General features: G+C 56.6%; 1 protein-coding gene across 3 annotated transcripts; it reads left to right on the top strand.

The window, feature by feature from the left end:
* The first annotated feature begins 6,271 nt into the window (after positions 1-6,271).
* Positions 6,272-25,782, top strand: RRBP1 (ribosome binding protein 1). 3 transcript variants are annotated; one of them, XM_068675758.1, is made up of 24 exons: positions 6,272-6,423; positions 10,716-11,420; positions 12,753-12,901; positions 13,161-13,283; positions 13,743-13,895; positions 14,207-14,325; positions 15,032-15,185; positions 17,436-17,574; positions 17,725-17,912; positions 18,063-18,100; positions 18,754-18,844; positions 19,481-19,573; positions 19,955-20,047; positions 20,159-20,239; positions 20,340-20,429; positions 20,884-20,976; positions 21,725-21,796; positions 22,004-22,099; positions 22,388-22,471; positions 23,300-23,392; positions 24,162-24,245; positions 24,490-24,588; positions 24,803-24,946; positions 25,206-25,782. In XM_068675758.1, exons 2-24 carry the CDS (start codon positions 10,736-10,738, stop codon positions 25,242-25,244), a joined length of 3,000 nt encoding a protein of 999 aa, XP_068531859.1. In that variant the 5' UTR covers positions 6,272-6,423; positions 10,716-10,735; the 3' UTR covers positions 25,245-25,782. The 3 variants fall into 3 exon arrangements, with proteins under 3 accessions (XP_068531859.1, XP_068531862.1, XP_068531860.1); XM_068675759.1 differs by lacking the exon at positions 6,272-6,423 and adding an exon at positions 10,433-10,455; XM_068675761.1 differs by lacking the exon at positions 23,300-23,392.
* Positions 25,783-26,362: the final 580 nt, after the last annotated feature.

The raw sequence follows: 26,362 nt of genomic DNA, 5'->3' as shown, positions 1-26,362 counted from the left end.
GCAGAGACCTAGGAGAAGCTGCATCCTCCTGACTGAGCTTCTTTTCCTAAAAAGCAGAGTGGATGCTGCTGCCTTTCTATCCCGAGCGCTTCACAGCTGCTTGGTGTCACGTTCTGGAAGTTGGCATTCGTAGCACATCCGTGAGGACCCAACCCAAAGCCTCAGGGAGAGATTTTCCTGCTGGCTCGTGCCCAAGCGCCCCTGGGCAGCCCAGGACGGTGCCTTCAGACACGTGTGTTTGCCTTTCCCACTTGTCGCTGCTGAGCAGGACCCAGGGTAGGAGAGCCTCACACATGGTAAACGCTGCGTGCCAGGATGACGTGGTGGTTATAAATAAAGACGTAAAACCAAATTACCTGTCTGCAGGCGAGTGGCTGGGTGGAAGGCGTTATCTCTGCCTGCAGCTTTGATTGCATTACGGAAGAGCAGAAACCCCTTCAGATCTTCTCTCTGCCTTTTGCCATCATTTTGCCATCCCTCCGGGTACACCAAAGCCTCCGACCACAGAGGTGGTTCAAACTTTTCTCCCTTTGGCTCCAGGAAAATAAAAATAAACAAAAACAAACAGCCTGGAGAGAAGAGTATGGGGAGCTGGTGTGGCACGCTGATGGCTGTCCTGATTTGCCTGCCAGCCACGCTTTCAGCTCCCTCTTCTCTTTGGCCTTATGACCAGTGATTGCCCTGTTACCATCTGCTGGCAGTGGAGGGAAACAAGCTGCCTGTCCCTGAGTCACCTCACCAGATTTTGCACGTCCTGAAGCATTTGGTATATCTCATTTTGGAGTCACAGAGCTTCTGTCCAGCCAAAATTTGGGGAGAGGCATAAAGTTACCTGCACCTAAAGGCGATTTGGGAGGGAGATGGGATGCTCCCCCTCCCTGAATGTCCCCTCCTGAGGATGAAGGGCCCCTGGAGGAGCTCTCACTACCTTTTCCTTGCCCAGAGGGGGACGCCCTTTCTTCCAAACTGCATACAGCCCTCGGTTGCATGGTGAAGGATTAGGTAATTTCCTTCCCTCCCCTCCCCTTATGGAAGGTGCTTTGATTAGCATGACCATTGTGTTCCCAAATTAGCTCCTGTCTCTGGCTTTGCCTTTAGGCTGGCTCTTCCTGTCACAAGCAGGCTCTGGCACTGCGATACAGCTTTCCACCAGCCTGCTGCTGACGTCCCAGCCACCCCGCTGGCACTGCTGGCGCATTGGGTGGGAGGCAGGGGCCTGATTCTGATAAAACCAAAGCAAAGATAAACCGCCTGCAGCCCCTGGTCCTCCTTGGCCTCAGGGGCTGGCAGATCAGACAAGAAGGGGGGGTTGGCATGCATGGGGTGGATGGACGGATGTCATGCCAGTAGCTGGCATCTCTCCTTGTCTGAATTACACATAGGCAGTCACAAACCATGCTGAGGTCGCTGATGAGCTTTTCCAAGATTTCCTCAGGCCTGTCATTGCCAGGCTGCCCGGAAGAAGCTGTACAACAGCTGGGAGTCCTGCAGCCCTGCCAGAAGGACACACAAAATGAAGACATTTTAACAGGAAAAGGTGCTTTCAGGCCATAAAGGTGGATCCAGCTGTTCTTAGCGATTCATTTATTTCCTTTGCACAGCTGTAAGATGAAGATTAGATGAAGATGGCGAGGAGATCAGACTTGGTGCTTGTCAGAAGATGGCTGAGGTGGGAAGGGACCTCGGGAGGTCACCTGGTCCATTTGTGCCAATATTGTCCCTATCATTGACTGGGACACCCCGTGAGCCCATCAGCTTTTGGATCAGGATGGATCTGGCTATGCCCCGTCCAACAGCTGCCCTTCCAGAGTTCACGTACCTCACGGTGAGACCACAGAGAGCTCGTCCTGCTGCTCTCCAGTGCCTGGGACAGGCGTGTTGAAGCTTTCAGGCAAACAGGCTTTGATGTGAGGCTTGTGGGACCATGGCGAGTGCTGGGCTGAGACCAGCAGCAGAAGGCACAAAGGTGCATCCCCTTCTCTGCCATGGCATCAGAGAGAACATGGAGGAAAGGGTTGGAGGTAGAGTTTACAGAGGAGCAAGGACAGACTGTGCTGATCAGGCACACGGCATGGCCAGACAAGCACACTGACCGGCCCCTGCAGGGCTTTTGTTCCCTTACCCCTGTTTTCCTCGAGTGACCACACCTGCCATTGTTCCTCAGGGCTCTCTCGGTGTGCCTGCAGACAAACTTCTCCCTGCTTCGCCTTGCACATTGTTCCAGTACCTGGCACAGGGAAATTTAGGCTTTCTCTGCTCTCTGGGCCCTGTTGCTGCTTCACCCCGTGTTGGTGCTTCACCTGCAGAGCCACAGGCGTCATCCCACCAGGTCTGTGCACATCTTGTTCCTCAGCTCTGCAGTCCTCCCTTTCCCTTTAAGTTCATAAGCCACCAGGGTTGTTGCTTTTCCAAAATAAATAAATAAATCATTTAAGCCCAGAGAAGACCAAGTGACCCTTTTTCAGGAGGAGGATCCGGCCTAGCAGGATGCATGCCTGGAAAGTGAAGCAGGAGAGCATATGCTGGCTTACAATTTACGTCACAGGAGACATACGACTTGCCTGCAAACCACGTTAGCTGCTCTGAAAGCCATGGCTCTGGGTAATGTCTGTGGGCAAATGCAGCTGGGATGGCTCATTTTGCTGCTGCCAACCTCACATCCCTCTTGTTGGCTTCCCCACATGTCTTCAGAGAAGGAAGGGAGCAGCTATGGAGCTACATCTCCTGCTCACAGGTCCTGCTGGCATTAGAGATGGGAGAAATCAGCGTGCAAAGCCCCCTTGCTGCTTGTGGTGGTCCATCAGGGACCCCTGAGCACCATGGAGAGCAGGATCTGCTTGCAGAGCAGCTCTGGTCAGGCATGCAGCTGGGAAGCTGAAGTTAGTAGTTGGCAGGTCTCTTTGGTGCCAAGTCTTGTCCCCAGAAGGTGTGTCCAGGGGTCCCAAATCAGCTAACACAGCTGGCTGAGGAGGTGGCATTGCAGTTTCACAACCCCCTCTCAGCTGAGGTAAGTCTGTCCAAGAAAATCCAGCAGCAGCACGAGTTCAAATGTGCTCTGCCTAAAGCCTCTCTGAAGACAGATGAAGGCACTGAAGAACCACACGGACGTTTGACCTTGCCCTGCTTCAAAGCACATGTCACCGTGCCTTCAAATGGCCCGGAGCAATCGGACACCAGACTTCAGGCAGGCCTACACAGGGGGAGCCCTGTTATGGCCAGGGAGGCAGAAGAAAGGACACCACAAAAATGTGATGTCCTCAATGAGGTCAGCGGGCAAAGCGGGAAGTAGCTGGGGAGGAAAGAAAGAGATTATCTGGTACAAAACTTTATCACTTCATCAGCTAATTCAGCTCCAGGCTCCCCATCAATGCCATCTACTTCTCTAATGGTTTTATTGTCAGAGGTCCGAAAGATAACGTAACTGAACTCTTGGCTCCTGGTTGCCATTTCTGCAGGCTGGAGTGCCTGGAAAAACGAGGGAAAGCACAAACTAAAATACAGATGTGTGGCTTGTGATTCGGTGCGGGCTTGTGGAGATGTTGCAAGAGCAGGGGCCGGCCAGCAGCCTCAGCATCACGCAGCCAAGGTGGTCTCCTCGCCTGGGGACAGCTGTGCTGTGACACCCTTTTCATAACCCCCTTTGCTCCATCGTGGCTGGGCTTTGTGGCTATGTGCTCACCCCCGCCATGGGTTGGCCGTGCCAGGTGCCTTGTTTTGCAGGCTGAAAATCTGTGGATGGGTTTTGTGCTTGTTTCTCTGCCAGAACAGCCTCGTAACTCCTCACTTAACGCTCTGCTCTTCTTAGCTGTGCTGTTCTCAGGGGAATACCGTGCTGCAGAAGCAGGCCTGGTCACCTCTGCAGTGACACGGGGATCTTTCCAACGCAAAACTCGGCCACGCCACCACAGAAATGTCTGCAAGGAGGGGCAGGAGCGATCCAGAGGCAATTGCTGTGAGCTCCGTGTGTCTGCATGGCTGGTAAATAAAGCAGTGCTTGTGGTGCAGGCACATCCCGAGTCAAAGGCCGCCTCTCCTCTGCCTCCTGCCAGCCTTTGCGGCGTGTTTCTGCACCGGCACACCATGGCAGCACGGGTGGCAGACACGTCCCCACGTCCCCGTGGGCACCACCAGGTCCCGTAACACAACGCAGGCCGTGTGAGAGCCGAGCCCTGGCTCCGAGGCAGGCCTCGGTCCCGCCTGGCCCTCCAGGAGGAGAAGGGAGCCGGGGAGCCCTGCGGAGCGTCCCCCGGCCTCGCAGCAGGGTTTGTTTGACGGCCCAGGCGCAGAGCTAAAAATATCCCCGCGATGGTTATGAGTTTAGGATAACTAATACATCCAGCGGGAAGATTTGGAGCTGCTCCAGGGCTAAACAACAGCTTCTTCACCGGCGGCCAAGGACTTGTGGATGCAAAAATAACTAGGGACTAAAAAACCTGAGCTGGAGCAGGGGGGGGGTTCAGATCGAACCCAAGAAAAACTTTCTAGCGGTGAGGATGACCGTGGAGAGTCGCCAGCACTTTGGTTATTTTAACAACAGGGTACACAGGGCTCTGGTGGGGCTGGATTTGGGCTGGGTGCTGCCTCTGGGCAAGGGCTGGGCAGAGGACAGCCAGGTCCATAACCTCCATGCCTTTGCCTGAAGGGCTGAGCGTTGGATCGCTCTCTGCCCACCTCCATCCTTTGTGCTCGTGGGTCTTGCCAGTCCAGGTCCAGCCCATGGCAGGGAGCCTTGCCCTGCTTTGCCCAACCACCTTCTTTGCCTGCAGCGGGCAGAAAACCCACAAAAGTCACCAAGATCTCACGAGTGCTGAGCATAGAAGTGTCGGTGCCTATTTCAGGTCCCTCTGCAGAAGCCGCGCTATCGTAATTAGCCGAAACGTTTCTCCCATTAGCATATTTTCCTCAAATTTCCTCACACCAGCCTGCATGAAACAGTCGCTTATTCTCCTTGCCATTGTGTCGAGATGTACCAGGCTGAGGACAGGACCTGCTGCCCGGCCCAGCCCGGCCTCAATAGCACAGCTTGTTCTCCACGCACGGGGTGGCGATGCTGTGGCAGCTGATGTAAATCCCAGGGATTGCCACCCTGCGAGGGACTCTGTCCACTGAAACGCATTAATGTTGTTATCCCCCTCACTCTTCAATCACCTGAAATTTCCTTCTGCCCAAATGCTGCCCAAATTCTCCCTGGGACCCAGCTCTGCTGCCTCCATGCTGACAACTCCCTGCAATAATGTTAAATTATGTCCCCCTCCCAGCCACTTCCCATCAGAAATGAACTTTTTTTCTCTACATTCAGTGCCTATTAAGTGCAGGAGCCACAGTGTGCACCACAACACGGCCAGGGCTGAGCAGGAGATGGCAGGAGATGGCTTTGAGCTTGGCTGAAGATGTGGAGACACAAGGGGCATTCCCACCTGAGTCCAGGCCTTTTGTGCAGCTTTGGGTGAAAAGCATAAATAACGCAATTCCTGGGTTACAGAGTAGGCAGCAAACTTCTGTTCTGGCCCTTTGCAATGCTCATCACCCCGTGGTTCTTGCCTGGTTGGGTGGCCAGTTGGTTTGGCTGGTTGGGTAGGGGGTTGGCTGAGAAGGTAGTTGGCTTGTAGGGTGGTGGGTTGGTTGTTCGGGGGGTTGGCTGAGCAGGTTTTACATATATATGGTCATATACATATATATGTACATTAAGGTAGTTGTTTTTTGGGGAGGGGAGTTGGTTGGTTGGGAGGTTGGTTAAGCAGATGGCTGGTTTGTTGGGTGGTTGGTTGGGGGGTTGTTTGAGCAGGTAGTTGTTTTTTGGGGAGGTGGGCTGGTTGGTTGGGGGTTTAGTTGAGCAGATGGTTAGTTTGTTGGGTCATTTGCTGTTTTATTGCGTGGTTGGTTGAGCAGGTAGCTATTTTTTGGGGAGGTGGGTTGGGTGGTTGGGGGGTTGGTTGAGCAGATGGCTGGTTTGTTGGGTGGTTGGGGGGTTGGTTGAGCAGGTAGTTGGCTTGTAGGGTGGGTTGGTTGGTTGGTGGGTTATTTTTGGAGACACAGTCCTACAGAGACAAGCCTCAGGCCATACCAGGATGGCTCTCACAGCACCCATCAGGGTAGAGAATCTCCCAAAGGCTGCCTCACACCCCCTTACCCCACCCCGAGCCGGGCCACCCCCACCTCCCGGCGTTCCCCCCTCACCTCCCCAACCCCAATTCCCCCCATTGCCCAGCGGGTCGGCTGGAAGGGGGGGGCGAAACTACAGCCCCCAGGGGCCGTGGCGGCCCTTCCCTTCCCTTCTCTTCCCTTCCCCGTCCCGTCCCGTCCCGTCCCCGTCCCGCCCCGCCTCGCTGAGTGGCCCCGCGGCCGGGAGCGGGGCGGGCCCGGCAGAAAGTGCCACGACTCCACACGGCCGCGGCGGCGGGCAGCGACCGCGACACGGCGCCGGTAGGGACCGGGGGGGGGGGACAGCGGGGACAAGGGGGGGGCTCGGGGAACCGGGCTGCGGCTCCGTGCCAGGGGGGCACCCGAGCGGGGAGAGGCAATGGGGAGTGGGGGGGGGGGGGACACCCATCCCGTGCCCCCCCTCCTGCTCGTGCTGAGTCCCACAGAGAGGGGGAAAAAGGGGGACGAAGGGGTCCGGGGGGGTGTCCCCTCGGGGTGTCCCCGGTTTTTGGGGCGGGGGGGGATGAATGGCCCGCGGCGTGCCGGGGCGCTGCGGAATGGCGACGTGTGCAGGCGGCCGGGGAGGGGCCGCCCCGCCGGATGATGGACGAAGCCGCCGCCTCCTCTTCCTCCCCCTCCAGCCCCCCTCCGGATGAGGGGACACCCCCCCCAATTATTCCCTCCAAGCCCTCTGCTTACCTCCCACCCCCCCCCCCCTTTTCAATCCCATCCCCTTGTTTTTCCCCTCTAACTTGGCGCCCCGCTCGCCCCGTCTGCGGCTGTCCCGAAGAAATTGCCAAGAGCCGGCCGTAGGAAATGCCGTAAGCTGATGCAGCGCGGTTGCAAAAAAAAAAAAAAAAAAAAAAAAAAAAGGTCACGGCTGCGAGGAGGTTGTTCCTTTTTTTTTTTTTTTTTTTTTTTTTCTGCAGCCAGGCGAAACGTGTCGCAGAGAGGGGTCCGGGTATGGGAGAGATGCTGGAAGGGACCGCAGGACAGAGGTGTGGGGAAGGTGGGGTGGGGGGTGGGACAGGGTGGCTGGCACCCCGTGGGCACCACAATATTCCCAGCTTGGCTCTTATGAGCTGTCCTGCATGTGGTGCCCGTAGCAGGACGTCCCACCAGGGCAGGAGCGTGGTGGGGAGAGCGTCTGCGAGGCCACCTCCGTGCCCGAGCTGTTGGCTTTCAGGCTGTGGCTGCTGCTTGTTCACATCACAGAAAGGTCGAGACCCAGCAGCTGAATGCCACTTCGGGCCAGGGAGAGGAGAGAGAGGTGTAAAAGCTGCCACCGAGAGGGGTCACGCCACAGCTGTGCTACGTGCTGCACTGTGCTTCCTTCCAGTCCATATACGTGTGGTGTATCTGAGTGCCACGTGCCAGGCGAGACCAGAAGTGCACGGCCACTTACTCAGAAAGCCCATTTACCCCAGAGCTCCCAGGGACGTGGGTGGGATCCTCTCGAGGAGTCTGTGTTTGGTTGGGCTTTCGGTTTTGCCTCTGTCTGTTGCAGCCGGGTGGAGGGAGAAGCTTCAGGAGATGGATCTGGTGATCGTCTTTTATCTGCTGACAGCGCTGCCTTCTGCTGCTGCCAGGCTGCCCCGCTGTCGGCAGGGTCTGGCCTCCAGGTTCCCTCTCTGCTGGAGGAGCGCTGGCCCTGGGGATGCCTCTGTCCCCTGCTCAGGCTGGTGGCCCGGGAGATAACTTTGCCCTTTGGCAGGAGCTGAAATCTCAGCCTGGAAACCTGTGTGCCAGCTCGGCCAGCCTCGACCCACCTGCGTGTGGTTAAAGCAAAGGGAGCTGCAGGCGCCGTGCAGGCAGACGTGGCTTCGGGCTGTGCAGAGCCCAGCTGCACAAACCCCGTTCCCTGCCCTCCAACACCCATTCACAGCTTTTTCTGCGTTACTCTAGCTGGAGGCGCTGCTTTGGCACTGGAGCAAGGTGCAAGCTTTGGATTGCAGGGGGACACCGTGCCCTGGCTGCAGAAAGCATCTTTTCCCTTCAAAAGCAGGGTACATGGTAGGTGCGTTTCCCTTTGGCTGTAGGGAAATAAGGTTTCTGTGGTTGCTGCACAACCTGTCAGGAGCAATCCTTTGCTCCTGCCTCCACAGCCGGAGTTTTGGCTCTTTCCTGCTCCTGGCAAATGCACGTGCAAGGCATCGAGCGTGGCCCACGTGGCACACGTGTGTGGGCACACCTCCTGGAGGCTGTGCTGCGCGTAAAGCCCGCGAGGCCGAGGGCTTTGCTGCTTTCACTTCCTCGTGGGGAGCTGGACTTTTGCTCGGGGCAAACGGAGGTGGCTGTGCGGTGCGGGGTGCTGAGGGAAACCTGCTCTCCTGGGCTGTTAGCTGGGGTTTTGGGAGGTTTGGTGGGTCGCCAGAAAACGCCACAGGGACTGCAGAGGTAGAGGATGACTTCGCACGTAGCTCCTTTAGGTGAAAAGGCAAAATAGCGATTGTCTGCCTTGTTCCTGTTCTGGTGGTGGTAAAAGGAGCCGGTACAGAGGGGAAGATGCTGAAGTCTTGGAGCCTCTTCAGAGCCGAGCCGTTGAACCAAGGCCATCAAGTGTGAGATGTCGCTCGAGGCATCTGCAAGCAGATAAACCGTGGTGCCTCCTGTGCCCTATTTCCCCTGCCCTCGCTGGCAGGCTTTCCTCTGTCACCAAGCTCGTGAGAGGGGCTGTGCTGTGCCCTGAAAACCCAGAAGCAAACTTTGAGCCCTCCAAAGGCAGAGCTGGAGCTCCTGGGGCAGGCAGCAAGCTCAGGAAATGCCAAAGCGGAGCTTTGCTCCCGGTCCTGGCGCTTCGTCTTACGTTTGTGCAGCGGGGAGTTCCTGGGGGAAGCCTTTTTAAGAAAACTCCCAGCCCAGGCTGTGTGCAACAGGACTGACATCCCCTTCGCCTGGAGGCGTTGCTGCCCGCTTGGTGTTTCTCGGCCTCATTTCAGGTTTTATCCTTGGGAGCAGCCGAGGGGTCACATCGGGATCTGCCTCCTCTCTGCTGCCTCCGGGAGCTCCCGAGGAGCTCTGCGACCGCCCTGCCAGCAGGTTCAGGGCATCCTCCTGGGTCAGTGGGGTAAGCTGCTGCCTCCTTCCTTGCAGAGAGGCTTCACAGCTTCAGCAAAACCCCCTGAACGTTGCCCCATCCCTGCAGCATTGCCACGTGGATGTTGACGTGCCAGCTCAGATTTTCTCCCTCGTTCAGCAGCAAAACCACTGAAGGTGCTGGAGCCCCAGGGGAGAAAACCAGGACCCTTTGTGCCAGGCAACAGCTGGTGCTGTGGGTTTGTTTTTTTTTTTTGTACTTTTTTTTGGAGGTGGGGGCTGTTTGGTTTAGCTAGGAAGGACTTCTCACTGCTAATCTCCGCCGTTATCTCGCCCTGGCTGTAAAGTGCACGAGGAGGCAAGGTCCAGGCTTTTACTGCGGCGTGGCTGGGTGAGGCTCGGGCACCCCGCTGCGGGTCCCTGCGTGGGCTTCGAGGAGGGGCAGCAGCGTGGGGTGGGACGTGGGGTGAGCAAGGAGCTGCCTGCCTCACCCCCTCACTGCTCCAAGCCCTGTGTGCTGACACCGTCCTGCCTCCTGGGGCTCCCCGCGCACGTGGGACGTGTCCGCAGCAGAGGCTGGAACTGCAGGAGCCCCCTCTGCAGCACCCTGCCACGGGCACTGCTCTGGAAAGGTGCTTCTGGTGCCAGGCTGTTGGTTTGCCTTGTCTTTTTCTTCCATTCCCATCCTCCCCGGGCTCCGTGCAGCTGCTTTTGGAGGTGGTGGTGGCAGCTGGTGGGGTTTGCCAGCACTCGGTGATGCCCTTGCCCCGAGGCAAGAGGGCCGGGCTGCGGCTCCTCCTGGCTCTGCATCATCTTTTTCAGCGTTGGAGAAAGGTTTTGATGTGCGTGGTGTGTGTTGTGGTGGCTGTCCTCATCGCGCTGTCACCCGCTAGCTGCAAGCGTGGCTTGGGCTTCGGCTCCGGGTGTGAGTTTGCTGCTCCGGCTGGTAGCAAGAAAAAGCCTCCGAGGTCTCCCCTTCAAGCAGCAAAGTTTTGAAAAGATGCTGATCTCCTTAGTTTTACTTATTTTTGCCTGCTCCCCTCCCTCCTCAACCCGCAACCTCTTAGAAAGGAAACTTGATAATGTTTTCAGTTAAGTGTGGGGATGGGAACTCTCAAGGACTTTCTGCATTTTCCTGATTATGTTTTTGAGGCGCAATGATGAGAAACTCTCCTTGCTTTCCTGGAAAGCGTTCCTTTGCATCTCAGCTCTTCAGCTCCTGCATCCCCAGCTGGGGGCTAACGAGCCGCCTCGGGACCACGTGGAGGTTATCCGCTGGTAGGAGAAATGCGAGTGGGACAGCAGGGAAGGGATTGGTTTAGGGGCTTGGGACAAGCACTGTGGATAGGCAGCGTAGTGGAGGAGCAAAAGCTGGTGATGTCTGTGCCCTGCTGGCCCTCACCAAGGGGTCTGTGAATCTTGGCCATCACTGCAGGGTGATGTTTGGAGATGCAAATGTCCTTTCAAAGTCCCTGCTTGGTGAGGTGATTACTTCTTTGGGTTTTCCCCTGGCTAACTGCTGTTCTCCTGTCTTGCAGGCGCAGAAGAATAAGGCAGGATGGATGTGTATGACCCCCAGACGCTGGGTGTTGTGGTCTTCGGAGGCTTTATGGTGATATCAGCCATTGGGATCTTTCTGGTGTCCACCTTCTCCATGAAGGAGACGTCTTACGAGGAAGCCTTGGCAAAGCAACGTAAAGAGCTTGAGAAGACCAACCAGCACAAAATAGAGAAAAAGAAGAAGGAGAAACCTGTCGAGAAAAAAGGAAAAGCAAAGAAAAAGGAAGAAAAACCGAATGGGAAGATACCGGAGCAGCAGCTGCCTCAGGAAGGGACGGACTCTTCCAAGGACGTGGTGCTTGAGCCTGCTGTGGTGCCTGAGCCCGTAGCTCCCGTCGAGCCTCCGATCGCAGTGGTGTCGGTGCCCCCCCAGGAAAAGGAGAAACCTGCTCCGTCTCCGAAGGAGAAGAGGAAGAAGGAGAAGAAGGTGGCAAAGGTAGAGCCTGCTCCTAGCCCGGCGTTGGCTTCCCCTCCCGTCAGTGTTCCCAAAGGTTCTCCCGTCTTGGAGGTGACCCCCAAGGAGGTGCCTGTTGTGGCTGTGCCACCGGTGGGCACGCAGCAAAGTGCCCCCGTTGTCAGCTCTGTCCCCGTCAAAAAAAACGAGGCTGTTCCAGCCCCCGAGGAGCAGAAGCACGATGGACCTGCCAAGAAGAAGGCCGCGTCCAAGAAGAAGGCTGAGCCAGGTAAGGCCAAATTCCGGTGTGTATCCCCGCTGAGTAAGCAGGGAAGGTGGGTGAGTCTGAAAGCTTCCTCCTTGTTCAGCGGAGGTGAAAAAAGCTGCCTGGTGGAGGAGAGAGGAATGAGGTTGTTTCACACCGCAGGGGACTCCTCATGGAGTAGTTGGAGAGAAGTGACGGGATGTGTTGGGGCAGAGGGAAGGTTGCCCATCACAGGTCAAGCCTCACTTGGTGGACTTGGAGATAGAAGAGAGAAAAAAATCAGGGGTATGGACTCTGCAGGGTGTAAATACCATGGAAGTGTCTCCGTATGGCCACGTGGCAGAAATCTCTCAGGTGTTCTCAGAAATGTGATGCCTGTGTTCCCGTGCACCCGTGTTTTGGGAGAGGACCTGCTGCTCAGCAGGACGTCTGGTCTCCAAGGTCGGGTTAAAGCCCTTGGACCTGCTCCTTCGGGGAAAGGATTTTATTAAAGGCCGGCTCCCTATAACAGTGAGGGAAATGGGAGGTGGCTGGGAATGCTGGGGGTGACTGGTTTGGCGTGGGCACCTGGGGATCCAGCACCGCTGCTCCAGCACTGCCAAACATCGCCCTGAACCCAAGCTGCAACAGCTGGGGCAGCGTGGATGGGAGACAAACCCTCAGCTCTTGTTTGCAGCAGGGAGGTTTTTGGCTGCTGGGCGCATCCATTCCTTCAGGTACGAAGCACAGATCCCGCGTGTCTTGGAGGCTGAGGGTGTCTGAGGCACTCCTGCGGGATTTTTCAAAGGAAGGCTCCTGGCAATGTTTGCACCATGAAGCTGGCTGCAGTGTTGTGGGCAGCCTGTCAGGGCGGGCTGCGGTCTCCCCTTTTTCAAAGGGAACAGACAGCAAAACCCGACGGGAGTGGCCTGGGGGTCTCGTGTGGTTTGTTTTCAGTCTCTGGCGTTGCGAAAAGCGCTTGCTTGCAGGTGGTTAACGTGGACTTGGGTCCCAGGTCGTTAGCTCTGAGAGCAGAGCCGGGCTCTGCCTTGAAATGCGCGTGGGTGCCTGGTCAGGGCTGCGCTGCTGAATCAGCTCCTGCCTTTGGGCCTCCAGGGAAGGAGCAATTCACGTCTCCGGTGCCACACGTGAGCAGAAGGATAGGGAATGATGGAAATGCAGGGTGGGTGAGGTTGGAAGGCACCTCTGGAGGCCGTCTGGGCCAGCCCCTGCTCACACAGGGACTCCTAGAGCTGCTTGCCCAGACGGGGAAGGAACTGAAACATCAGTTGTGGGGCTGGAGCCTGCCTCAGGTGTTTGTTTTAAAAGCTCTGCCATAACCTGAGTGGTCCCAGCTCCTCTTCTTTCCTCCCTAAGCCCCTGCGGACGCGGATGGGCCCCTCTACCTGCCCTACAAGACGCTCGTGTCCAGCATCAGCAGCATGGTGTTCAGCGAGGGAGAGGCCCAGCAGCTCATCGAGATCCTGTCGGAGAAAGCGGGCATCGTCCAGGACACCTGGCACACGGTAGGGCTCTGGGCACCTCGGTGGCCATTTACTGCTGGCCCTGCCTCTCTGCCGAGCCTTGGGAGGGAGAGCTCCACGTTTTTTTGGCAGGTTGGGGCCCTGCTAACCTCGAGGGCCAGTTCTGGAGACCTAGAGATGATTTTTGTTGTTGGAAACAGAGGCAGGATCCTGTCCTACATGTTGGGTGGCTCCTGCCTGTGGGGGAAGAGGTGGGTTTGGAGGTGGTGGGCCCCACTGATGCGCTGCCTCGTGCTCACAGGCGACGCAGAAGGGGGACCCGGTCACCGTCCTGAAACGCCAGCTGGAAGAGAAGGAGAAGCAGCTCGCTGCTGAGCAGGAGGACGTCTCTGCTGCCAGAAACAAGCTGCGGGAGCTGAGCAAGGTAGGTGCTGCACAGCTTTCCTGGTGTCGTGGTAGCTCACCCTGTTCTGACAAAGCGGCGGTGCCACCAGCCTCTTGCTCCCCCACATCTCATCCCCCTGGGAAGTGCAGTATTTAGTGTTTGGTATTTAGTGTTTGTTTGTTTTTTTTCCTCCCTGCTTCGTGCCAAATTTTGTGTGATGATCCAGAAAAAAAAAAAAATCTAGACTGTCTTACTTCTTCCTCACTGCTGGCCCAGTGTGGAACAACAGTGGCATCCAGTGGCCACAGTGCCCAAAACAAAATGCAAAAGGAAATCGAAGTGCTAAGCGACTTGGCCTGGCTGTGCTGCGCAGGTGGCTGGTAGCTCTTACAAGGCAGAACTTTTATATCTTCTGAATTAGAAAGCCCAGTTCTGCACTTCCCTGAAACGAGGGAACCGGAGCACCGAGGACTAAGCAGGTGACTCCTCTCCTTGCAGGAACTTGCAGCGGAGAAGGCCAAGGCGGTGGCCAGCGAGAGCAAGCTGAAGGAGCAGCTGGTTGCTCGCGAGCGGGAGATCACCGCCGTTCAGGCACGGATGCAGGCGAGCTACCAGGACCACGTCAGTGAAACGCAGCAGCTCCAGGGAAAGGTAGGCTCTGGAGCATCCGGACGGATTTTGGCCTCTGGGAGTCTACAGAGATGGAGAGCGGGGAGACCAGAGGCGTGGGGAGGTGGGGGTGACCCTGTGCTGCTCGGTTCCTCTGTGAGGGCTTTCCTGGACCGTGGTTCAGGTGTGTGGGAGCATCCTCATGAGACATCGTGTTCCTGGGGGCCAGCAGTGTCTGTAGAATGAGGAAGGGGGCAAAAAACCTGTGGGCACGTCCCTCTGTGCCCAGCAGGCTGGGCTGGGATGTCGCCTGCTCCCCACCAAGCGGCATAACTCCTGCTGCCTTCCTCTAGATTCGGACCCTGCAGGAGCAGCTGGAGAACGGCCCCAACACGCAGCTCGCCCGCCTGCAGCAGGAGAACTCCATCCTGAGGGATGCGCTCAACCAGGCCACCAGCCAGACGGAGAGCAAGTAAGACCACGGCTGGGCTGGGGGGCAGAGGCTGGGGCTGCCCTTCTGGGACTGGCAGGGGAAATGAGGATGTTTTTCCCATGCTGTGGCTCGTGACAAAGTGGGAGGGCAGGGGAAAGCCTCTCTGCCGTGAGGCGAGGGCTACTTGTGCTGATGCTGGAGCCAGCGGGCAGTGGGAGGAGAAGGGACTGGGAGGTAGCGAGGCCCTTCCCTGCCCAGGTGAGCTCCTGCTTCCTGGCTTGAGAAGAAATCCAGCTGGCTCTCGGAAGCGAGTGATGCTGCAGAGAAAGAACCGAGATGTGCCTGATGCCTGTAGAACAAATACGAGCTAGATAGAAGAATTTCACACTCCTTTTTATAGAAAATACGAAATAGCTGGTGATTAACAGCGGTAAAATAATTACAGACTGGACTCCAGATGCTTAGAGAACTTCCTCTGGTGTCTGGGAACACAGCTCCTCATGTCCTCTACTTCATACGAAAGGAATGTCTCCTGTGATTGAAATACCGCTTCTGAAAGGAGATTTGTCAACTCTTTCCACCCCCTCCCTGGAGCAGCAGGCGTGCCCTAGAAATAGGAAAACGCAGCCACGAGAATGTTTCGAGTCCCGTATCAGGCCCGTGGGGGGCCGTGTCCCCCTGTACGTAACGCCCAGGATACTCGGCCATCCTGCGGGCTGCAATAACCCTGCTTTTTCTGCTCCAGGCAAAACGCTGAGCTGGCCAAGCTGCGGCAGGAATGCAACAAGCTGGGGAAAGAGCTGTCTGAAAAATCCGAGGTGCTGCAGCAGGAGGAGCAGCAGAGAAAGAGCTGGGAGATGAAAGCGGTGGCCTCCGAGAAGCAGCTGGAGCAGTTGCAGGTCAGGCAGGCGCTGGCAGGGCCGCGGTGGCTTGTGGCGAGGGGACAGCTGGCTGAGCCAAAGCAGGAGCGCGGGGCTTTGCCAGATGTTTTCCCTCTCATCTTGTCTGGGTTGCTTCATCTCCGTGTGGTTCTGGTCATTCTCTCGGAAAAGCTCACGCAGGAGGGTGGACGGAGAGAGGGAGAGCTCACCGGGAGAGCCAAGCCCCGCGGTGTGCTGGGTTTGGGACCTTAGGTGGTCTTTTTTTTAAATTATTATTATTTTTTTTTTCCAATGGAAATTGAAAATGGCAGCTGCTCAGAGGAAAGGCATCCCGTAACGCCCCTTCTCCCTCGGCACCCTTCGGAAGGTGCTAATGTCACCCCCTGCCTCTCCCCCCTCTGCAGGGGGGTGCTCACAAGGGAACACTGCCTGTAGGGAATCGGGCTCTGTTAATTCAGCTGTCCAGGCTGCGTGCGTGCTCCTGATGCAGGCGTATTTTGCACACACACATTCCCCCCTCAGTAAAATCGTCCCTTTCCAGGTTAGTTAGGGGCTACGAGGCTCTGATGTCCTGAAGGGGAGCTGAATTGCTTGGAAATGGCCTTGGAAGGAGCTCGGAGAGACCTTACCAGACACAGCTGGAAGGCAAACTGCCTTGCAGATCTCTTACTCACCTCTCCCGTGTTAGTTCGTCTCACGCATTGTGGCTTTCTTGCATCATCCGTCACCAGCAAAGCCCAGGCAGCACGAGACCCAGCTAAAACCATTCTCCTCACACATCTCTGAGCCTGGTGTGAAGGTGTTGGGGGAGATCTAGGCTGTACGTGCTGCTCGGCGTGCCTGCTGCTGCCAAATGCCCTGGGCCTGACCTGGCAGGCTGCAGCTGACCGTGCCTCCTGCTCCCTTCTGTCCCAAATGTGGCCAGGCGTCGAGCCCGCTCTGCTGCCTTCTGATGGTGCTGAAAGCCTTGGAGGCAGTAGGGTCCTAGCTCTTGATTTTTGGGGTGCCTGAGGGCGCAGATCTTCTTCCAGCAGACTGGTTTTGGCCCCTGCTGCTTTTGCAGAGAAAGTGAGGGGCCTGAGGGGTGATGTGGGCACGGTGCGAGGGCAGAAGCTGCCTTAAAACCCCAAATGCCTCAATGTTAGTCTAATAATAATGATAATAATAATAATAATAATAATAATAATAACAATAATAATAATAATAATAATAATAATAATAATAATAATAATAATAATAATAAGCTGCAGGTCTTTAAAGCCAGGGATGTGTTTAAGGTGCCTGTGGGGATGGGGAAAATGTGCTTCATGGTCACTCCTGCAGCTCTGAGCTGAGGACTTGGTGGTAAAGCCTCAGAAAGAGGAGAAGCACTGCTTTTTCTGGCAGTTTTGGGAGCATCGTTCAGACAGAGCCTGGGCTGCTCGTTGGCCTCGTTCTGTCCCCGTCACATGAAGATTTCGTGATGGTGTGACTCGTGGGGCTGCTGGTTCACAGCACGCCTCACACCCCTCGCTCTGCCTCCCCCCCTCCAAGCGCACGCCTTGGCCAGGCCTCTCCTCTGCTGCTTTCGAAGACGGAAAAAAGCCTTCCCTGGCCCAAACCACACAGAAAATTCCACCGCCTGTGGAAACACGTGGCTGGCCGGCTGCGTCCCGCTAATCGCCCTGACGGTACCTCTCCGTGCTGGGCTGGGGCACCAGCTGCCTGCACGGGATCTGCTCGTCGGGAGCCAAAAGCACCGAGGCCGCTGTCCCTGGTGTAACGAGCACGTGTCGCTCCCCGCCTGCTGGCAGCAGGGCGTTTTCCTCCTCTCCCTCCCTGCACAGTGGCAGCTGTGAACGGGGTCGGGAAACGGAGCCACGGGGCGGCTGCCAGAACAAACCCGCAGCAGAAAGGGTTTGGAGACGTCGCCTGGGCTCCGAGCGCTGGCTGGGGCTTTGCGAAGGGGAAGCTTTCTGCGGGGCTGCCCGGCCAAGGCTGTGCTTTAGGGTCGGAGCTCAGGGTTTTTTTTCAGCATCCAGCTCCTCTCTTCCAGGCTGGAGGGGAACAGAGAGGGTTGGTGGTGGTGCTGACCCAGAACGGAGACGTCAGGGTGTTGTCTGATTGCCCCCTGCTTACAAAACGAGGGGCTTCATGCAGAGGGGAAGCATGGCAGCCCCACTCCCCCAAAACACAGCTTGAAAATCACGCCAGGTGCCCCTGAGCTTTGCCTCACGTTGGCCAGGACGCCTAACGTGCTGTTTAAAGCCTCCTTTTCCCCCTGTGCAGGCTTCCCAAAGGGAGGTGGAGGCGACGCTGCAGAAGAGGTTGGATGAAGTAGGTGACGAGCTGCGCAAAACCCAGGCCAGCTACAAGAGCCTCTTAGCAGATGCTGAGAAGTCCAAAGGGCAGCAGCAGAGCATCGCTGGTGAGGACCACAAAACAGCACAGGGAGAGCCGTGGGGCAGCTGAAACGCAGGGCAGAGCTTGAGTTTGAGACCCTGACTCCTCAGGATGGGGGGTCTCTGAGTTTGTTTGCACCTAACCTGACTGTGTTCCTCTCCCCTTCCTCCAACAGATCTGCAGGCCAAGCTGCTGAGCTCCGAAGCAGAGCTTAAAAGCAAACTGTCGGAGCTGGACAGCGTGAAGGGGAAGCTGCAGGATGCCAGCTCGGAGAACACCAAGCTCCTGGAGAGGATCAAATCCATCGAAGCTCTGCTGGAAGCAGGCCAGATGAGGGAGGCAGAAAAAGACAGAGACCTGCAGGTCCTGGGCGTTTTTAATCGGGGTGGGAGGAGGATAATGTTAGTGTTAGTGCCCGTGTTAGCTCTGTTATCTCCCTGTGGGGTGCCATGGAGATGGCTGATCTGCATCCCTGGTTTAGGACAGGCAATGAAAGTGATTTCTGTCTTCCAGGCAGCCAACGAAGCAGAACTGAAGCAGACGCAATTAAGGTAGGTCTAAGGGCTGCCTAGCACCCAGGAGCTGCTTGCTCTCTCTTCCAGCTTGCTCCTTGACCCCAAATAACAGCCAGTCCGTGCTGAGGTGGCACTTTGATTGCTGTCAGGCACGTGAAGGCTCACGCTTCCTGTAAGACTGCCTGTGCGATCTGTGTGGGTGCTGGGGGTGGAGAGGGACCTGGGATGCCTCTGTGCTCACAGCTGGGCCATCCAGAGTAAAATTTTGGGGCTGTTTTAGGGGAATTTGGGGTATTTTCAAGGATGGAGACTCACCACTTGTGTCTGTTGCCTTTTACCCCTGTTCAGGGCACCTCTGAAGAGGTTCAGGCTCTGTCCATGGCAGAATTTCTCAGATGCCCTTGCTGTCAGCAGGCACCTGGTGCTCCTCTAAAGGAGGGCACTTGTTCAACCTAGGGTCCTGGTACCCCAAGAGATTGGAGTGGTTCCCATCAGGGGCTTGCATCTTTTTTGGTCTGCTCCAGCTGAGCCTTGCTGCAGGACAACTGGCGGATCTGAGGGTGTGGAGGGAAGCTGCAGGCTCGGAGGTGTAGCTGGTGGTGCAGCTTCCCAGAGCAGACCCCAAATGCAAAATCCCACCCGGATGGGAGGTGGAGGTGGAAGCTCACCCCTGCATCGTGTCGTTCCAGGCTGCAGGAGAAAACAGACCAGCTCTCGTCTTTGGAAAGGGAAGCAGCAGAGCTGCGGGAAGGAATGGAGCAACAGAAGACAAAAAACAACGTACGTGAGTGAACCGGGCGTGGATTTGCCACTTGGATCACTCTGTGGGGCAGCACCAGGCTCTGCCAGCCCCGTGGAGCTCAGGGGGTGCCTCCTTGTCTGCCAGAGAGCAGGAGGGCCCCAGCTGGGTGTATACCCCGTGTGCTCGAGCTGGTGGGCTGCACGGGTGGGGTGTCCCTACCCTGTCCTCCTGGGAGCCTTAGGGCCTGGTAAGCAGGGAGATGCTCTCCAGCAAGGTCAAGGGAACCCCTGCTCGTGGTCCCTCACTCCTCGTTGCCTCTCTGCTCCTTTTCCCTCTACTGCAAGGCTGCACCCGTTGTCTGGAGGCAACCTCGCAGCCTCCTGTCAGGCCTACGTCCTCTTCAGGCAACTCAGGGCTTCTTTTGGAGCTTGTCTCCACCCAGCTCTGCTCTGCTCGAAGAAAGCTCGAGCCTTCAGGCACTGCCTGAGCAACGCGCTGCCTTGGGTGGCCGCAGGGTTAGAGGAGAAAGGAGTGCACGTGGGCAGTGGGGTGGGAGATCCTCGACAGAAGCCATGGGCTGCCCGTTGTCCCGTGGCTTCGGTGTCCTCCAAAGGCAGCTCGGTGGCCTTCAGCACGCCGCGTGGCTCATTGCCTCGTGTGTGTGGTCGTGGCAGGACCTTCGTGAGAAGAACTGGAAAGCGATGGAAGCCTTGGCCACGGTGGAGAAGGCGTGTGAGGAGAAGCTCCTTGCTGCTACAAAAGCGAAGGTGAGCCTGGGATTTCTGCTCAGTGGTGATGTTGGTGGTGCAGGGGAAGCAGTCACACTCCCCAGGCCTCCCAAATTGTTTGCCCTGGGTTTCCTGCCTCATCTTGGGAGCAGCGCTGGCCTATCCTTGCTGACAGCTTCTCCAAATCTTGCCTCGAGGGCTGTGTCCTGCTGTGTCCACAGGACAGCTCACAGCTGGGGAACCGGGGCCGTGGGTGAACTGGGGGGAAGATTTTGGTGACTCTCAGCAGCACTGTTCCCTGCTTGCTGGCTTCCCCATGCCAGTTACCCGTGCAGACACAGAAAAGCAGGGCTGGTACAGGCAGCCTGGCCCCACAGGCACCTCAGACCTCCTCTCCACGCCGATTTGTCCCTCTTACAGGAGGAGCTGGCCCAACAGCTCGACGCCTTCCAGACACGAACCAAGCAGACGCTGCTCTCTGCCCTCCCGCAGGTTACCGTGTCCTCGCAGCAGGTAGGCACCTGCCTGTTCAGACCCCTGCAGGGCCTCTGCCATGCAGGTACGTCAGACATCTAAGTGTCCTTTTCCTTTCTTTTCCCCTCCTTGTCCTTTTTTCACACCCAGGATTATGATACGTGGCTACAAGAATTTAAGGAGCAGGCAGTGAATGTGCTAAAGCAGCACACCAGTACGACAGAGCCCGCGGTGAGTGAAGGGGCTGGAAAGCGGAGGGGCGAGGGAACGTTTAAGTCTCATTTCTTTCCCTCATCTCTCTTCTTTCTCCATCCTTCTCCTCCCCTCTCAGGATTCAGCACTTAAATTAAAAGAGGCAGAGGAAGCGCAGAGCACTTTACAGGCAGAATGTGAGCAGTACAGAGCCATCCTCGCAGAGACGGTGAGTTACAGCTCCTCGCCACGGCTCGGTCTTCGGTTAGGAACTCAACTCCATCTCCCAGCAGCCCAGATCCTGCCGATGGGCTTGTGGTGGGCATCACACAGCATGCTGGGGCTGCCATGGACAAGATTATTTGCTGGTGAGACAAAGGGAGAGAAGAAATACGAATTTCTAGAGTTTTTCTTCAGCCTAATTATGCTGGAAACCTTCCTTGTGGACATGGGATGTTGTTTGATGCGTCGTGGCACAAGCAAGGGCTCCACTAAGCAGGGTGGTTGAGCTAGCCTGGGAGCTGGGAGCCCCTAACCCCACCTGGGGCACACAATTCTGCTGCTCATGCTTTGTCCTTTGGGAAGAATTGGGTATTTCAGGGCACCCAGCCCTGGCAGCAGCCCTGGTGCTCCCCTCCGGAGGGCTGGAGGGCGCTGGGGCTCAGCTGGGGCTTTGCCAACAGGAGGGGATGCTGCGAGACCTACAGAAGAGCGTGGAGGAGGAGGAGCAGGTGTGGAAAGCAAAGCTCACGGTCTCCGAAGAGGAACTCCAAAAGGTGGGTGTGCGGGGCACGCCTGACTTGGCTGCTGATGGTCAGAGGCTCCTGGAGCAGGGAGGCTGGTGGCTGTAAGGCAGATGCTGACCCCAACTGTTCCTGCCAGCCTTGAGCTCTGAGGCCTGACAGGGGAGCTCCCATACAAGAAATGTTGAATTTCTCAGCTGGTCGCTGGTGCGAGGGCTGGTGGTGAGCACGCAGGGGTGAGGTGGCTGCTGCCTCTCCGTGGAGAAGAGCTGAATTCCTCCCTTGTGGAGAATTCCACAGCCTGAAGTCCTTCTTGGAAATAAATCCAGCCTTGAATAAAACAGCATACTTGGAGCTTTTGGATAATTTGGCTCCTCTTCGTAGCAAAGCCAGGGACACCTCATTGGAAAAACTGCTCCGCTGCTTCCAGACCCAAGGTGCTCCCAGCAGGGGTTGAGCCGAGTTTGGGGCCAGTTCCTTGGGTGTTGAAAGCTGCCGGCAGCCAGCAGGCAAAGGCTGTTACCTTGCTTCACGATTTATGGCCCGGGCTTGTTGGACTGACCCTTCCTGGGGGGAAATGCTCCTGCTGGCTGCAGGCTGGGGAGCTCAGAAGAAAGTGGGGGAGGTGGGAGCAAAGCACCAGCTGGTTACTGGTTGTGCAAAGCGTGTTCAGGACCACAGTGAAATGCCATTTACTGCCCCTTTTTTAATTATTTTTATTTTTATTTTTATTTTTATTTTCATTTTCATTTTTATTTTTATTTTTATTTTTTTGGCTTAGTCACAACTCCAGTTGAAATCCCTTGAAGACATGGTAGAGAAGTTGAAAGCGGAGCTGCAGAGCACGGATCAGGTAAGGATTTCTGGGTGCTTGGGAGAAGCTGGGTGCTGCCAGGACTCTGGGAATTCCCTGCTCGGGCAGCAGGCAGAGGTGTGCTGTGCCTGGGCTGGACCAGAACCCACCTCCTGACTCCCCTGTGGAAGGTGGGCTTGCAGCGTGGCGCGCGTTTGGGATGCCCGGCACCTCAAACACCCTCCGTGCTCTTCCCTTTTAACCCAGCTAAAGGAATACATCTCTCTTCTGGAGGCACAACTGGAAAATCACTTGCAGACAGCCAGCTCCGAGCGCCAGAACTACACAAAAGAAGTTGAAGTCGTAAGTGCGACAGCCATTACCTTCAGTGTTTCTTCTTCTGATCCACCACCCGTCCCCGTTTCGGGGATTTGACGAGTGCCCTGGGGGTTTGGATCTTTGCAAAGCAGGAGAAGATAGAGGGATGTTTGCTCCAGTCTGGGTTGTGGATGCCTAATGCCAAGAGATGCATTAGCAGGGTGCTGCAGGGCACCAGGGTGGTTTGGAGGTGGGGGGGAAAAAAAGAAAAAGCCCCAACCCTAACGCTCTTCCTCACCCCCGTTTCTGTTTCTTTCTGTTTCCCCCGGCCAGTTGAGGCAGCTCTTATCAGAGTCCCAGGAGCAGCTGGAGGCAGCGAAGACAGAAACGCAGAAGCAGAGCCAAGAGCTGGCCCTGGTAAGGGAGATCCCTGGGGGTGCAGCACCCGCCTGCACGCAGGGCAGCTCCTTGGCCTCGGGGCAGTTCACAAAGGGCGACCCCAGGGTTTCAGGGTTGATATTGGTGACCCAGCAGGGGATTTTACCTGCCTTTCTTTCCTCTCTGATGGTGGCTGGAAGGAACGAAGAGCAGCAAAGCTGGTGTGAGCTGGGATGTAGCACAAAACCCCAGCTGTCCCCCTGATGGACGCTGACTGCCCCCACCACCACCCTGGGCGGACATTTGGGTGCCTTAAGCATCCAGCCAGCCAGCTCTGGGTGGGGTGAATTTTGTCGTGTGTCCCCTGGGTGTTGGAGGAGTTGCTTGGAGGGCTGGAAGATGGGGCTGGGGTTCTGCGGGTAAGCGGGAGAGAGGCCTGGGATAAAGGGCCGGGAAAGCCATCAGACCTGCCAAATTCATGAGGGCTTTTGCTTTTTAAATCAGTCCTTTGATTGAGACAGCAGTCGCTGCTTTGCTTTTTAATATTTAAAGGCTTCATTCTTTGGAGGCATATCTCACCAGTGAGGTTTAGGAGTCTGTGTTAGGGTAGGGCTCCAGCCTTTCAGCACCCCAGTGAGCCCTGCTGCAGCGAACAGAGGGTCAGGAGGTTTATTTTTTAAAGTCCTGGGTGGTATCCCTGGCTTGCAGGGGTGCTCAGAGCACAGTGAGCTGGGAGTTCAGTTTCTTCTGGCCATTTCTCCCTGTGTGCTGGCACAAAGGCTGCCCAAACTGCTCCGTAGCTCCTCGTGTAGGGCCGTGCTGGGGGGCGTGTAACCGAGCCAGCCTCGCTGCTCCTCCTCCTTGCAGGTCAGGCAGCAGCTGGGTGAGATGAAGAGCCACGTGCAGGACGGAGGAGTCGTGGGGTCACGAGCTGAGCCGAGCGATCCCGAGCCCTTCGAGGTTAGGGGGGGTGAGGCCGTGGCTCGCAGTCCCGCGCCCCGTCCCGCATGGCCAACTGCACGAGGCTTTGCTCTCCTGGCCTGTGCCAGGCTCGTGGAGCCCCTCCAAACACACGTCCTGCTCCTTCACCTGTACCCCCGGGAGCCCTCTGTGCCAGCAGCAGGCTGGGGATGTTTTTGGGGAGGCAGGCAGGGAGCGCTGCCTCGAGCCGGGGTTGCCACACGGCCTCGGGCCTGCTCAGGGGCTGGGATTAGGATTACAGAGCTCACGCAGGGGCAGAGGCCCTGCAAATCTCGCCGGAGCCGGGCTGAAGGCATTAGCAGCGGCTGCTCCCCGCAGGCTAACACCTCTTGGCGGTGGCAGCTGCCGCCCCAAGCTGGGCTCTGCCTCTCTCTCCTTTAATCCTGTTAACCGTGGAGCCTTCTCCTGGGCGCTGCTCGTCTGCCGCAGCATGGGGACCTGCCCGATACACCCTTCACTCTGGTGTGCCTCTTGTCCAAATCCCAGCTTGTGCTGCCCAAAAATTCAAGCACAATTTGGCAGTGCCAAACCAACCCCGGGCTCACCATCAGCATCCTCCCGGCTTCGTGCAGAGGCCAATGATGGTACCCGTTGCCCCTCGGTGCCTTGGACAAAGCTCCAGGTTTTGTTTCTTCTGTGTAGCCCAGCTTCCCTGGTACTGGAAGAAGCTCCTCGTCTAGGCCTTTGTTTTTTTAAATTATTATTATTTTTATTTTCTCTTCTGGACGCTTTCCCCTTCTCCATGCAGTTGAAAACGCAGCTGGAGCAGAATGAAGCGCTGGTGGAGAAGGAGCAAGCGCTGAGGCAGAAGCTGGTGCAGGAGCTGGAGGAGGTGGGTGCCGGGGGCGAGCGGGGAGCGAGGGTTTGCCCCTGGAGGGGGCCTTGGGGCTGCGAAAAAGCACCTCTGGAGAGCGGCCAAAAAACGCTGGGGCAGTGCAGCCAGCTGCCTGAGGGTGGCTCTGTAACCCACCGACAGCAGAGGGACAGCCACAGGCCTTGGTGCATGGGGCAGGGTGCAGGAGGAGCCCGCTGGCACCGGCTGGTGAGTTGTTAAAGGTTGTGCGTCCCCCTTGCAGGCACAGAGCTCGGCACGCAGCTTGCAGGCGGAGCTGGAGAAGCTGAGAGTGGCTGAAAACGCAGCGGCGTCAGGCACGGAGGAGGCCCAGCATCTCAAGGTGATCTGGCTGCTGCCTCGGCTCAGCACCAGGCGCAAAAAAGCCTTTACCCAGCAGGACTGTGGGCGTGATTTGTGGTTCCTGGGGATGGTGGGGCAGGGTAGATGGTTCCCAAGGAAGGTGTAGGCGTGTTTTGGAGGGAGGGGGTCCCCTGCGAGCAGCCTGGACTGCAGGGGGAGGCTCAGGCAGATGGCTTCTTTTTACTCCCGTGTAGGAAAGACTTGAAAAAGAAAAAAAACTAACAAAGGACTTGGGCCAAGCAGCAACCAAACTCCAGGAGCTACTGAAGGTCACCCAGGACCAACTGGCCAAAGAGAGAGAAACGGTGAAGAAGTTGAAAGAACAGCTTCATGAAACGGTACTTGCTGCCAGCACCAGCCTCAACCAGGCCTTCCCTTGATACAGGCGGGGAAATGTGGTGGTTTAAAATGGGAGCAGTGGGGCACCTACTGCCAGAACCCACCCGGCTGGCTTCTGGCAGCCCCTGGGACTGCGTTGGGTGGTGGTCACGATCCTTCCCTGCCCAGGAGGGAAGATGTGGCCAGGCTGCGAAATGCTCTGCTGCTTAACCTCGAGAGCCCGCCAAGTAACTGAGCTCTCCTGTGTTTCTTCTGCAGGGGGAAGAGGACAGTTCAAAGGAAGGGACTTCGGTTTGACGAGTCTGTGACTTAGAACTTAACCCTTCAACTTACCAAAATGCCTTACACATTCCTAAAAATAAAAAGTATATGCTGAATTTACTGTAGATAAAATACAAGCCATTAGTGACCCGAAACCTAGTTTTGAAACTTTAAGAAAAAAAAAAAAAAAGGAAAAAAAAAAAAAAGAAACCACCACCAACCAGTAAACACTGCAGGTGTACGTCTGTAGGAAAACCTTCATACTGTTTTGTACAACCCTTCGTTCCCGTGGGTGCTGCTCCCGACACGTTGGGGCAGGTGCCGGGGCTCGACCCTGCTGGAGCGGCAGAACTCGCGAATGTGTGAAAAGGGAAGACTGTGTTTGTACATCAACCGGTGCAATTATTATTTTATATATATATAAATATATATATATTATTTTTTTTTGGAGTGAGAGAAGTGTGAAAGTAAGACCCACCAGTGGAAGGAAGCCTCTCTCTGACGGGTGGCTCTCGGCGCGTATCCTTTGTGTATTTTCTGGGTGTCGATGCAATTAAAATGACGTCGTAGCGAAGAGCCTGTGCTTTATTTTTCTGGTCACTTTTCAAAGTTGCTGTGCCAGGAATGTCTTGGGGACGACTGAAGCCTGACCCTGCGTTGCCCAGAGGTGGCTGCTTTGTTCTGTTGCTGTGCTGCAGCTGCTGGCCCCTGCTTTTCTTCCAGTGCAAGCAAAGGAGGCGCAGAGCTGCAGCCGTGGTGCCCCAGCTGTGATTAAAGTGGTTGGGGTCCCACAGCCTTTGGGGCCTTGTCTGAGGCCCTAAAGCTGCGGGGTGCCCCTTCCACCTCCCCACCGTGGCGCAACGCTGCCTCTTCCTGCAGGAAAACCACAAAGCTGCCTTCCCCCGAGGGGGGCAGCTCAGGAGCAGAGCCGCTGCTGGCCCTGCTCCTCCTGCTCCCACACGGAATTGGGGGCTGAGCGCTGCCCAGCCCGGTTCTGGGGTGTTGGAGGGGGGATTTTTGGGGTGGGGCAATGGCTTTGGGGGTGATGGGGCTCAGGCACGTGGCTGGAGGGGAGCTGGTGGCTGCCTCCTGCTGCAGGATGGTGGCCTCAGCCCCTTGGGTGGCTGCCACCCCCCCAAAAAATATATGTATTA

This window comes from Anas acuta, chromosome 3 (genome assembly GCF_963932015.1).
Source record: "Anas acuta chromosome 3, bAnaAcu1.1, whole genome shotgun sequence".
Taxonomy (NCBI): domain Eukaryota; kingdom Metazoa; phylum Chordata; class Aves; order Anseriformes; family Anatidae; genus Anas; species Anas acuta.
This window is presented reverse-complemented; position numbering and strand designations above follow the sequence as displayed.